This window comes from Triturus cristatus, chromosome 6, assembly GCF_964204655.1.
Source record: "Triturus cristatus chromosome 6, aTriCri1.1, whole genome shotgun sequence".
Classification (NCBI taxonomy): domain Eukaryota; kingdom Metazoa; phylum Chordata; class Amphibia; order Caudata; family Salamandridae; genus Triturus; species Triturus cristatus.
Genome location: NC_140589.1, coordinates 700,804,199 through 700,816,289, shown reverse-complemented (window position 1 = coordinate 700,816,289; position 12,091 = coordinate 700,804,199). Strand labels below are relative to the sequence as shown.

Genomic DNA, 12,091 nt, shown 5'->3' with positions numbered 1-12,091 from the left:
TTCTATAGCTCCCTTGGCCAAAGGAGCTGAGACTTCCTGTCAGAATAGTGCCAAATGATCCTCCATTATGTGATCGAAAGACGATGGCATGTAGGGAGGGGTAAAGGGGAGGGAGTGGCTCCTTTGGACAACCTCGGCCTCAAACAGCTCGTCACGACACCCACCCCCTCCGCCGGACACACGCTCAACCCCATCTTCTCCGCAAGCAGCCACATCTCCATCAGCCACACCACCGAACTCCACTGGACCGACCACCGCTGCATCCACTTCTCCTTCAAAAAACAACACCGTTCACAACCACCAGCAAAGAATCCCCCACTGCAGCTCGAACAAGGTCACCGAAGACCAGCTTACCACCACCCTCGCCCGAGACCCACCGACCGACCACACCGACACAGCTACCCACAACCTAAAGCGATGGATCGAGGACTGCGCCAACACTCTCACCCCAATCAAGAAACCCACAAACAGGCGCACCGACAGAAGAGCCACCTGGTTCACCGCCGACCTCCAGACATCCAAGCAGACCTGCCGGAGACTAGAGAAGAAATGGCACCGTGACAACCATGCAGCCCTCAAGAATACCAGCCGCAGACACCACCAACTCATTCGAACGGCCAAAAGGACTTCCTATAAGGAACGCATCGACAACAGTGCACACAATAGCAAAGAGCTCTTCAACATCGTGAAGGAACTCGCCAACCCCAGCTTCAGCTCCAACAACATCCCGCCATCACAAGACCTCTGCGACTCTCTAGCTACCTTCTTCCAACGCAAGATCGCAGACATCCATGACAGCTTCAACACCCAGACCTCAGACAGCCACCGACACCCCAGACTCACCGACACCCCAGACTCACCGGTCGCCTCATCTCCTGGAACCACGTCAACATCGAAGACACCATCAAGACCATGAACACCATCCACTCCGGCTCACCATCAGACCCCTGCCCCCACCACATCTTCAACAAAGCGAGCGCCATCATCGCACCTCAACTCTGTAAGATCTTCAACAGCTCATTCGAGACCGCCACCTTCCCAGAAAGTTGGAAACAGGCAGAGATCAACGCCCTACTCAAGAAACCCAAGGCAGACCCAAAGGACCTCAAGAACTTCCGGCACAGCTCCTTGCTCTCGTTCCCGGCAAAAGTCATCGAGAAGATCGTCAACAGACAACTGACCCCATTCCTCGAAGAGAACACCACACTGGACTCGTCCCAATCCGGATGTCGCAGCAACCACAGCAACAAAACCGCCCTCATCACCACCACCGACGACGTCAGGGCCCTGCTGGACAACAGCGAAACCGCGGCCCTCATCCTCCTGGACCTCTCGGCCGCCTTCGACACCGTCTGCCACCACACCCTGCGCACACGACTCCACAACGCAGGGATCCGCGACTAAGCCCTGGACTGAATCACCTCCTTCCTCACCGACAGAACCCAGAGAGTCCGCCTTCCTCTATTCCGATCCGAAGCCACCAAGATCACCTGCGGCATACCCCAAGGATCATCCGTCAGCCCGACCCTCTTCAATGTCTACATGACACCGCTCGCCAACATCGTCCGATCACACGACCTCAACATAGTCTCATACGCCGACGACACACAGCTGATCCTCTCCCTCACCAAAGACATCGCCACTGCCAAAACCAACTTCCACGCAGGGATGAAGGCCGTCGCCAAATGGATGAAGAGCAGTCGCCTGAAACTGAACTCGGACAAGACGGAGGTCCTCATCCTCGGCTCCACTCCTTCCGCCTGGGACGACTCCTGGTGGCCAGCCTCACTGGGAACTGCGCCGACACCCACCGACCAAGCATGCAACCTGGGGTTCATCCTGGACTCAACGCTCTCAATGGCCCAACAAGTCAACGCCGTCTCCTCCTCCTGCTTCAACACCCTCCGTATGTTTCACAAGATCTACAGATGGATCCCCGCTGGAACCAGAAGGATGGTCACCCAGGCCCTCATCACCAGCAGGCTGGACTACGGCAACGCCCTCTACGCGGAATCCACGGCCAAACTTCAGAAGAGACTACAACGCATACAAATCGCCTCTGCACGCCTCATCCTTGACATACCCCGCCACAGCCACATCACCGCCCACCTGAAGGACCTGCACTGGTTTCCCGTAAACAAGAGGATCACCTTCAAGCTCCTCACCCACGCTCACAAAGCACTCCACAACGCAGAACCAGCATACCTCAACAAGCGACTCACCTTCTACACCCCGAACTGCCAGCTCCACTCTGCTGACCTCGCCCTCGCCACCGTTCCAGGCATTCACCGAATAACCACCGGCGGCAGATCCTTCTCCTACCTCACCGCCAAGACATAGAACACCCTCCCCATCCACCTACGACAGACTCAGGACCTGCTGACCTTCAGGAGACTCCTCAAGACCTGACTGTTTGATCAGTAGCTGCCCCCCCACCCCCAGCGCCTTGAGACCCTCACGGGTGAGTAGCGCACTTTACAAATGTTTGATTGATTGATTGGACGATTTGCAAAACCCACCTGTCCAACGTGATGGATTGCCAGTGGAGGAGGTGATGGTGAATCCTGCCTCCAACTGGCCGATGATGGGCCTGAAAATTCGGACTAGGAAGGATTGGAGGCTGCGGGGGGAGGGGGGGGCTGCGGATGGTGGACTGGCCTGCCCGGCTGCTCCCAGACTCGCAAGGATGCAGAGTCCCACATCCACGGCCGTGCAGAGGCTGGGCAGCTTGCGTGAACCTGTGGCTAGGCTGGCACGTACGTGGTTGGGCGCCCCTTCCATAGCCACGAAAGGGACGAAAAGCAGACTGGATTTGACAAGGCGGCGCAGTGAGGCCCAAATATCTGCCCACATCTCTAGAGTCTTTAAAGCGCTCAAACGCAGAGTCTGCTTTGTCGCCAAAAAGACAACAGCCATCAAAGGGCATGTCCATCAAGGCTGACTGGACATCCCCAAAAAGCCAAATGTCCTCAACCAGGCTTAGCACCTAAGGGCTACCAACATGGCAATCGTTCTGCCTAGTGAGTTTGTGGTATCCAGTCCACATCTAATGGCGAATTTGGCTGCGTCTCTTCCATCCGCAACTGCCTGGGAGAGAACGGCCTGGGCCGCCTACGGGACTGGGGCAGCACCTGCATGACCGTATCCCAGATGGTATGGAACTAGCGGCCCAAGAGGCACGCAATATTCACCGACTGCAGTGCCAAGCTGGAGGAAGAGAACATGTGCTTGCCAAAATGGTCCAGCTTCTTGAAATCCCTATCTGGAGGGGCAGAAGGGAATGCGCCTTTAGAAGAAGAGGCTTGGACCACCAAGCTTTCAGGGGAAGGATGTTGGGTCAAGAACACTGCATCACCCGGGGCTGGGCAGTAGTGCGGGCATCCACAAAAGCCCATGTGCTGGGCTTGAACCAAGTGCCCAGGAGGACAACAGTAAGGGCTTCATTGAATGGGAGGAGGGCTTCAGAGGAGGCAGCGGCAGGCTGAAGCACCTCTGTTAGGAGGTTAGTCCTGACTGCCACCGAAGAGAGCTCAAGGCCCAAGACCTCGGCCGCCCTTCTCACCACACTATTGGACGCTCCCTTTTCCGTAGCCAAGGTAGGGGGAGAAAACAAACCAGTGTCTAGAGAGGTGTCCAGACCACTGGAATCCCCCAGGTCCTTTTGCCAGTCCGGCTCTTCCATCTTTTCAGTTTTAAAGGTCCAGCGACCCCACCCAGTCCTCATCAACACCCTCTGGTCGATAGGGAACACCAGGGATGAACAGAGGAACAAACGTACCCTCCGGTGTCGGTTCCGACGTTGGTCCGGGTCAGGGTCCAACTCGGGGATGAGGATGGGACTGTGTTGGTTGGGGGCGTTGTTGTCGGGATCGGCGCCGGGGATAGTCAAGTGAGACCGACCGGCGTCGATCCGGTTCATACCTCGATCTGCGGGGGCCCTCTCGTGCCAGAGCCACCGGCATCGAAGGCCCAGGACTACCGACCGGCTCCGTGGGGCCCATAGGTGCACTAGCAGAGTTGGGCTGTCCAAAGACAAGGTGCAAGGCCTCGTAGAATTGCCTTCGTTGGGCAGGGGATGCTCCGGCTCCCGGAAAGGGTGGGATGCGGGGAGTCCTCCCTGAAGCAGGCACCGGTGACGGAGCCTTCGAGTGACGACGCTCCGAGTCCTGAATCGAGTCAGCCGACAGACCGGGAAAAGGCGAATAGCGCTTGTGCTTTTTCGCCTTCTTCTTGTGCTTCGACTTACCCGAAGACCTCGATGACTTGGGAGTGCGGCGATGAGTGGGGGGCTACGCGAACGGTCTTATGACCTTGCTCCCGAATGAGACCGGGAACAAGGCGGAGCTGACCACTGGGCCTCTAACAACTTTCGGGACCGCTACTGCAAAGTCTTCGGGTGCATGGTCCAGCAGTCAGAGCACGACTTCGGGTCGTGCCCCAGACACCACAAGCGCACGAGGTGCGGATCCGTCACCAACATTATCTTGTGACAGGAACCGCAAGGCTTGAAAGCGCTCCGAGGTTGAGACATCCCCCGCGCACCAGGAATCCAAGACTTAAAAAAGATGTTAATGTTGACAAAAGTCGCAAAGAGCTAGTCAAAAAACAGCTAAGGGATTGCTCTCTCCGGATCTACGCTAGGCTGTCACGGAAAAAGAAAGAACTGAAGTCAGCGCGCAGGGGCGGCGTCTAAGTAGGCACCGCTATGTCATCACGGCGATCATGACGACGGAGCCGACTGACGCCACCTACTGACGCGCCGGGGTACTGCTGAAGAAAAACCTCCTATGCCTGATGAGGTATTGTTGTGCTTTTACGTTGGACAGCACACTGCACCGGGCCCCATGGTTAGTGGGACTTTTTTGGGGCAGTTATTGTTAGTTATTGTGCTTAGTCTTGTGCTCTACAGGAACCATTCAGTGCCTTTACTCCAGTGTCTATGTGGTAGATTAAATTTTGGGAAATTAGGCTTGATCTTTCGTGGGAGTCGGGGATATGGGCGTTTCATGCATTGGTTGGCGGTAATAATAGATGAGTTAAAGGAGATTATGTGTTGTTAGGGTGCAGAGTATAACCTTGAAAGAAGGGAGTTGTGATCTTTAAATTAAGATGTGGATAATTTGCAGAGATACAATAGTACGGATTAAGAGAAACATGCATGTGATTTAGAGTAGTCTGTGCTAAGAGAGCGGGTCTTGTAAAGGATGTAAAAGAAGTAGATAGTAATTTGAAAGAAAAACAAGAGTTGGAAGTTTTAAGCCAAAAGCAGTTTTTAAGCAGGGTTTTTAGGAATATTATGCAGTCTTTTTGAAACAGCATGCAAACTTGTTGAAAGAAATAATATTATTTGCATGCATTGCACTAACATTGTAGGCCATGAAAACCCCATTATGCAGACACACCACCATCAGCCATGTATAAATATTTATAAAAAACACTACACACCGTAGGCACCACCCAACTGAACAGTCGCAGCTCCTTCAACCAGCCAACCAGACACCTCTGCTCCACAGGACTCCTACTGGCACATATTCCATGCATACATTAGTGGATTGGTGTAAAGTAATGCTTCTCAGGGCTGGTAGCACTGGGGGAGGAGGCGGGGGATCTAACCTGGAGCACCCACAACATAGGCACAATGAAGTGTAAGTTCCTCCATCTGATTGTCATTCGGCCTCCCAGTAGCGGTTAGCAGACACACAAAACTCAAGGAACAAACTGTAGTCCCACTTGTCAGATTTCCCATTTGTCAAACTGGAAGTGCTCAAGAAGAACAAGTAATTAGCAGCCCCTCCCTTACAAGGGCCCTACTGAATATCCACGGGGAGCCTTATCTCCATTATTTCTCAACCAAGCATCTGGCCTTGACCCGTAAGCCAAAGGAATACAGGAAAAGGTTGTATTTATGTGTGTAGGGGGTAGGGGAATCAGTGGCAAGACATCAGAGCCCCCACCACATACAAAACTATAAACATAAAGAACCTTGGTGCTAAATCTCAGCTTCCCAGGTTGAATTAATTATGTGACTATATTCAAATAATGTTTTCCCACAGTTCCTTGTTTTTTTCGCTTCTCTGCAAAAAATAAGGGTGTGGCCTAACATACTGCAAACTTGCATCGGGAGGAAAGTTCACTAAAACTCTGAAGCTTAGGACATGGCTACTGGGGGACACCATGCTGCCTCCATTGTGGGTCCATTCCTCATTTGAAAGGGGGGGGGGGGGGCGACATACAATGTATATGTTCAGCATTTATTAAAGTTCTGTTCTTTACTAAAATGACTGCAATGGTATCTGTCTATTAATTATTGTAAGGCTTGCACACTCTCTCAGTTGGAGGGATCCTCAAAAGCAGTATATCTGATGTATACCCAAAGAAGCAGTAATTAAATCCATTTACATCGGTCCAACTCATTGAAGCTAATAAGAACCCCCAGAAGCAAAACATCAAAACCAAAAATATGGGTGGAATGCATTCTTAGACAGCAGCGGCCAGTGCAGGTAAGCGCAGTGGGATGGTGGGGCAGGGCGGGTCGCTGCGGGGGACATGCCAACAGACGGAATAGGAGTTATTTATTTATTTAATTTGCTCTATTCCGTTGTTTGCCGACACCCCCCCACCCCCCCCCCGCCCCACCGTGCTTACCTGCACCAGCCGCTGCTGCTCTTAGGTCAGCTTTCAGAATGTCCCCAAATGGTCTTTAGCAATCAGACAGTTGTACTGTCTGGTAGGTCTTCGAACTAAACAGCATGAAAAGTGCAGTGCTCTTCCAAGGCGTCAATGTTTATTGTCTTCAAATGCTACCAGACGTCAAGGGTGTAACTTGACAGGACCAGATAATGCTATTTTTCTGAATTAGGCATTTTTTTACTTCAGCAAGTAATGTGGGAAATCAGATGTCCATTTTGAATTTAATCAAACAACTACACCTATTAGCCACAGCCTTCCTAACCAAAGGACGTTTGCCAGGATTTCTGACATAATTTCAGCTTCATGGCTCAGTGAGCTGAAGGCCCGCTACCTAAACGTGGAGTAATCTGCTTGTCACAAGATTGTATGCCTCCAAAGCTGAATCAGCTTTCTTGTCTCTCCAAGCCAGTAAAATCAATCCTATTGCATTTGGTAATAGTAACTCCTGCCCTTTATAGTGGTGACAAATAGGAGAAGTGTGGTAAGAAGAGCTATGAAAATACGAGTTATTATTATTATAGTTGGCTGCTTTCAAGGCATTCAAAAACTGCAGCAACACGAACGCGACAAACATAAAAGGGTAGAGTATCTTTGCTGGAGTCCTCCACTGAAATTACGTCATTCTTCACGGATTCCCTCACTACCACTCTCCAATAGTGCCCCCTCTCAAATTTATTTATTTTGTAGCACTCATATTATACAAAGACAATCAGTTATACAAAGTGTGTAAATCAATGTATAGGTAATGTTACTTAAGACAATGAGGACTACAAAGAGTAAGAGTCACATGTCATCCACACTGGTAGACATTAGATGTTAAGAGTGCTTGGTCTGGAAAAAGAAAGTGACAGGTTTAATACGTTTTCACACAGTACAGCAAACAAAGTTGCTGCGCTGCGTTGCATAAAATGGAGAGAGCACAACAACACCAAATCTACTAAGAAATATCATCACCAGAGGAGAGACCAACAGCACCATATCACGGTAGATATGGTGCTGCTGTGGTCTCTCCTCTAGTGCTGGAGAACCTTAGGCTGCCTTGCACCAATGTACACAGCCTTGCACTACAGTGCAAGCGTAGTGTGTGTGCTGTCAAGCATAATTTTTATACTTTTGGCACATAATTATTTGCTTTGACAAAGTTAAACAGGTTACCACTTTGTAATTGTGTTGTAAGGTGAAGCACACGTGGAACGGTTGGAAAGATTTGGAAAAAGTAAATATTTTCTCTAACTTTACGCGTGCACCAAGGAGCAGTAATTTTTGGATGCATATCCCTTTCAACCAATGTAAGTTGATAATACTCAAAATCTTTGGGCGGGTGCAAAGGCATGTCTTCTGGGTGCAAAGTAGCGCATAGTGCTACTTTGTGTTACTTTAGGGCTACTTTCCACCGTAATTTAGGATTTGCACTGGAAAGTTAACCCCAAAAACAAAACTTTTGTGATGGAATCTAGGCGCAAAGTGTTAGAAAATCTATCCCATAAACTCAAGAATTGAAATGTAACATGATTGGGGGTGATATACTAATAAAATAGTATTACTAGTCAAAGGAACACTTTTTAGTACTCTTAGACTAACGACAGATTAAGGAACAACAATGAGGCTCTAAACAATTTGCTTGCAATTTGCATGCAGTGCTTTGATGCTGACTCATAGCTAAATGTGCTATATTACAAGAATTGTAATTTACGAACTTCAATAAACAAAAGTTTCTCTGTGACAAAAGCTGTAACCCACTGAGCTAGCTACGTAAATTAAAAATCTGCCAGCTGCATGATACACTTTTGTGCTTTGCGGCGGGACCATTAACCCTCTATGCTATTTTATCATGAGTCAGAACTGTGAGTAGACAAATCTCTGATTTCTCCATCAAGTTCATTAATCACCAGAGGTATCACGCCCTTGTTATTATCCCCCAATAAATGCTGTGCACACAAAGATTCTACAGGCTGCTCCTATCTCGCCTCAGCCAGTCATGCTACGTGTGCCCCCTCGGAACCGGCCGCCCCACCCAAAAGCTGTCACTAATGGGCCTCGCTGTGGCAGAGCACTCTTCCTCCATCCGCCGGTGTTTCCAGACCGGAAGTCAACAGGAGCCACTTTTACACGTTCCGCGCGGACTAACACTGCGGCTGGAGACTGGCATGGGTTGCGGGCAGAGGTACTGCCCAGTAACTGCCCTGTCTATGCAGCGCCACGGGACGAGCATATACTTCTCCCCTAGCGTCTTTTCTGCCCTCCCAGGCCCTTGCTCACCCCTCCAACACTGCCCCATACCCACAGATCAAGGCAGCTGGTAAATGTCAGCGACAATGACGTGTTATTTGGCTCAGAAATAGCGGCCGACTCACATCGGAGCCGTATATCTGCAGATATTATAACATGTGGAAAAGCCTGTCATTGGTCGCCTTATCCCTATCAACAAACAGGGCCCTTTAGAATGTGGCGCGGAACATTAAAAAACGTAATGCGCAGGACATGTACGCACCTCCGCCATCACTGGTGGCAACTGCTGGCTTCCCTTGACACATAATTATCAATTACAAAATGTCTGCTCTGAAGCCAACACATAGCTCAGTAAACATGCAGAGCATTTACTATAAATACCTGTGATTGGGTAGTCCACGTAGCGCCTTGTTTTCCCATCGAAAAACTCTGTCCCTTTCACAATTACCAAATGTGCTGGAAAATTCACACCCCAAGCTAATGTGCTTGTCGCAATTAGAACCTAATAGGGAAAAGAGGTTTAATGAGGTTTAGGTAACAAGATAATTGCTTTTAACACATGTTCCCACCTCACTGTTTGGCCCTGACACCCCCACCTGTATTTTGCAGTTGACGAATAGCTCCTCCACGGTCTTCCGGTCCCTCTCGTGGAGCCCGGCGTGGTGCATGCCTATGCCGAAGGCGAGCGTCAGCTTCAGGTTCGAGTCCCGCAAGGTCACGATGATGTCGTTCATCTGGAAACGCAGAAGAAACATTCTTACTAGAGAGCATTTTTGAACATTTTTAGATTCCCAAAAATGAGACTATTCATGCGTGTCGAGAGCCACAATTCCTTATGAATTTTCATGCAGCCAGCTCCCAGTTCCTTACCAGTGAGGTCAGGCTGACCTACAGAATGCGCTCTTCCAGCGAGTTCAAATTTTGAAAAATAATTAATTTGGCTATTATTTCCTGAGTTTTTTCAATTTCCCTGGAGTAAATCGGACACGTTTAATTTCAGAATCGACTTCAATTCAGATATAGGTTGCCGACAGAACACATCACCACTTAATATTCCAGATATCAATCAGAAATAACTGTTTATTACAGTGAGGCGGTTCTTAAACGTGCAATTCTGAAAAACAGTCTTCTAGAATACTCACACCTCCTGAGGATGCAATTTACGGTATATCCTATGAAACTCCTTTGTCCCGCCTCTCATGATTAGCTTGGGCCAGAACATGCCAAATTTTCTCATTTGAATACTTTTTTCGTTCTTTATTTTGTTTTGAAACAACCATACAGAGAATACTGACAAGTAATTCACTGGTGCGATACAGAGTAAGTGGACATGTCAAGTGTGAACATCTGAACGACAACACAAGTAGTAAGGGTAACAAGTAGGCTTGTAGCACAGACAGCAGTATTGACAACATGTAAGTTCACCATTACATCAACCAAGTGGGAGTCGCTCCCTCAGTAGCGAGCGTGGTCTCCTGCAATTTGTCCAGGCAAGTGAAGAGCAGACACCCCCACGCATAGCCTACCCAGTGTGGGAGAACATAAGGTTTACATCACCCACTCACTTAGCTATGCCAACAGACATCTTCACCTGTTGCAAACCCACTCATGAACCTCTCACTTTTATACTTATTGTCTACTCCCTCTCTATAAATGACTGAGTAGCTCTGAGTGAGACACTTCTTTAGAGCTACTCTCACTTTCCATTCCTACAATTTCACTCTAGATCTCTTTTATGTCTTGCCTACTAGAAAGTACATGCTGTCTGTTGCGAGACGTATTATCAGCGTACTATTGGGTTAGACCCCGTCCTTTGCTACTCCCTGGCTGGCTTCAATTTCACAGGCCAAGGTATCTCCTCCCAGATATGGATCCAGAGCTGCTCCAACTGAGTCGAATCAATGACATGATTGGAAACTCACTTTTGAATTGAGTACCAACAGGTCATTTTTATCAACAGAAACATAACATTGCATCAAAACTTTGTCATCAAGTATTTTTATCTGTTAAAACAAACACCTATCATGGCAATCCAATCTTAACAGATCACAGGAAATGAAACATATCTAGCGAACAGTTGCACCTTCCTAAATTCGCAAAAATTATTTACATCTATTAACAATTTCGGACTGCAAGATTTGCTGCACAGCAATCAGGCCTTCTTGATCTCAGCCTGACACCACCTGTATCCCTGAGGGCTGGTCCCTAACCTCTGTCCAAACTTAATATCTACCTGGAACATGCTAGTCACCACCTTCAGGAATCAAGGGGGTACCCCATCGCAATGTGACTGGGAGCTACAGTCCCACGCCCTGCACTGGTGAGAGAAATTGTGAGTCTACACCGCAACCTGGTGTGAAATGTCCTTACAGATTTTAACTCTTTTTATTGAAAAATAAGGCATGGTACATAGATAAAGCAGTTGCGTGCGATCTGGCAATAAAAGCTACGCAGTGAATGGTTCCTTGAAGTATATATATCACAAAATGAAATATGTCCTAACATAATTAAACCTGTCTGACTTCCTCTGTGCTCTCCTAACAAGCATTTGCAATGCAATAGGTCTCACATTTACACGATTTTGAGCTATTGGCATTGTAAGTGACTGGTTCCTTAAAGTATATATATCACAAAATGAAATATGTCCTTACATAATTAAAACTGTCTGACTTCCTCTGTGCTCTCCTAACAAGCATTTGCAATGCAATAGGTCTCACATTTACATGATTTTGAGCTATTGGCATTGTAAGTGACAATGCCTTCTATTTATGTTTTGGGTTTTAAAACATAAATACAAGGCATTGTTATTTTAAATACTAATAGCTTAAAAAATGCAATGAACCTCACCATCTATACCAACAGAAAGGGCACTTTAGATATATCAGGTCAAAGAGCAAACACCCAGCGCTAGGTCTGCGAGACCTAAAAAGTCGATTTGTGTCTTGCAGATGTACACATTGTGATGTTAGGACATACACTGAAGGGGCGCGTGCACGTATGGATGAGACGTTGGACATAAACAAAAGCGACATACCTAACTACATGCACATTGTTGCATCATTTACTTACTGAAGGGAGTGGGGGGGGTGCAAAGCTTTACAATGGCGTGGCCGCGATGGCCTTGCTGACAAAGACCCCATTCACCAAACACAAGCGGCATCTGCTGTGACAT

At 48.4% G+C, this 12,091-nt stretch overlaps 1 protein-coding gene across 2 annotated transcripts in view; it reads right to left on the bottom strand.

Annotated features, from left to right (window-relative positions):
• ASCC3 (activating signal cointegrator 1 complex subunit 3) overlaps window positions 1–12,091 on the bottom strand; it is a 2,113,369-nt gene that overhangs the window by 314,240 nt on the left and 1,787,038 nt on the right. For both annotated transcript variants that reach the window (XM_085611187.1, XM_085611188.1), the window contains exons 31-32: window positions 9,516–9,653; window positions 9,301–9,421 (exon numbers count right to left, since the gene is read on the bottom strand). In XM_085611187.1, the coding sequence (XP_085467313.1) occupies window positions 9,301–9,421; window positions 9,516–9,653 (259 nt within the window). The remainder of the gene's footprint in view (window positions 1–9,300; window positions 9,422–9,515; window positions 9,654–12,091) is intronic.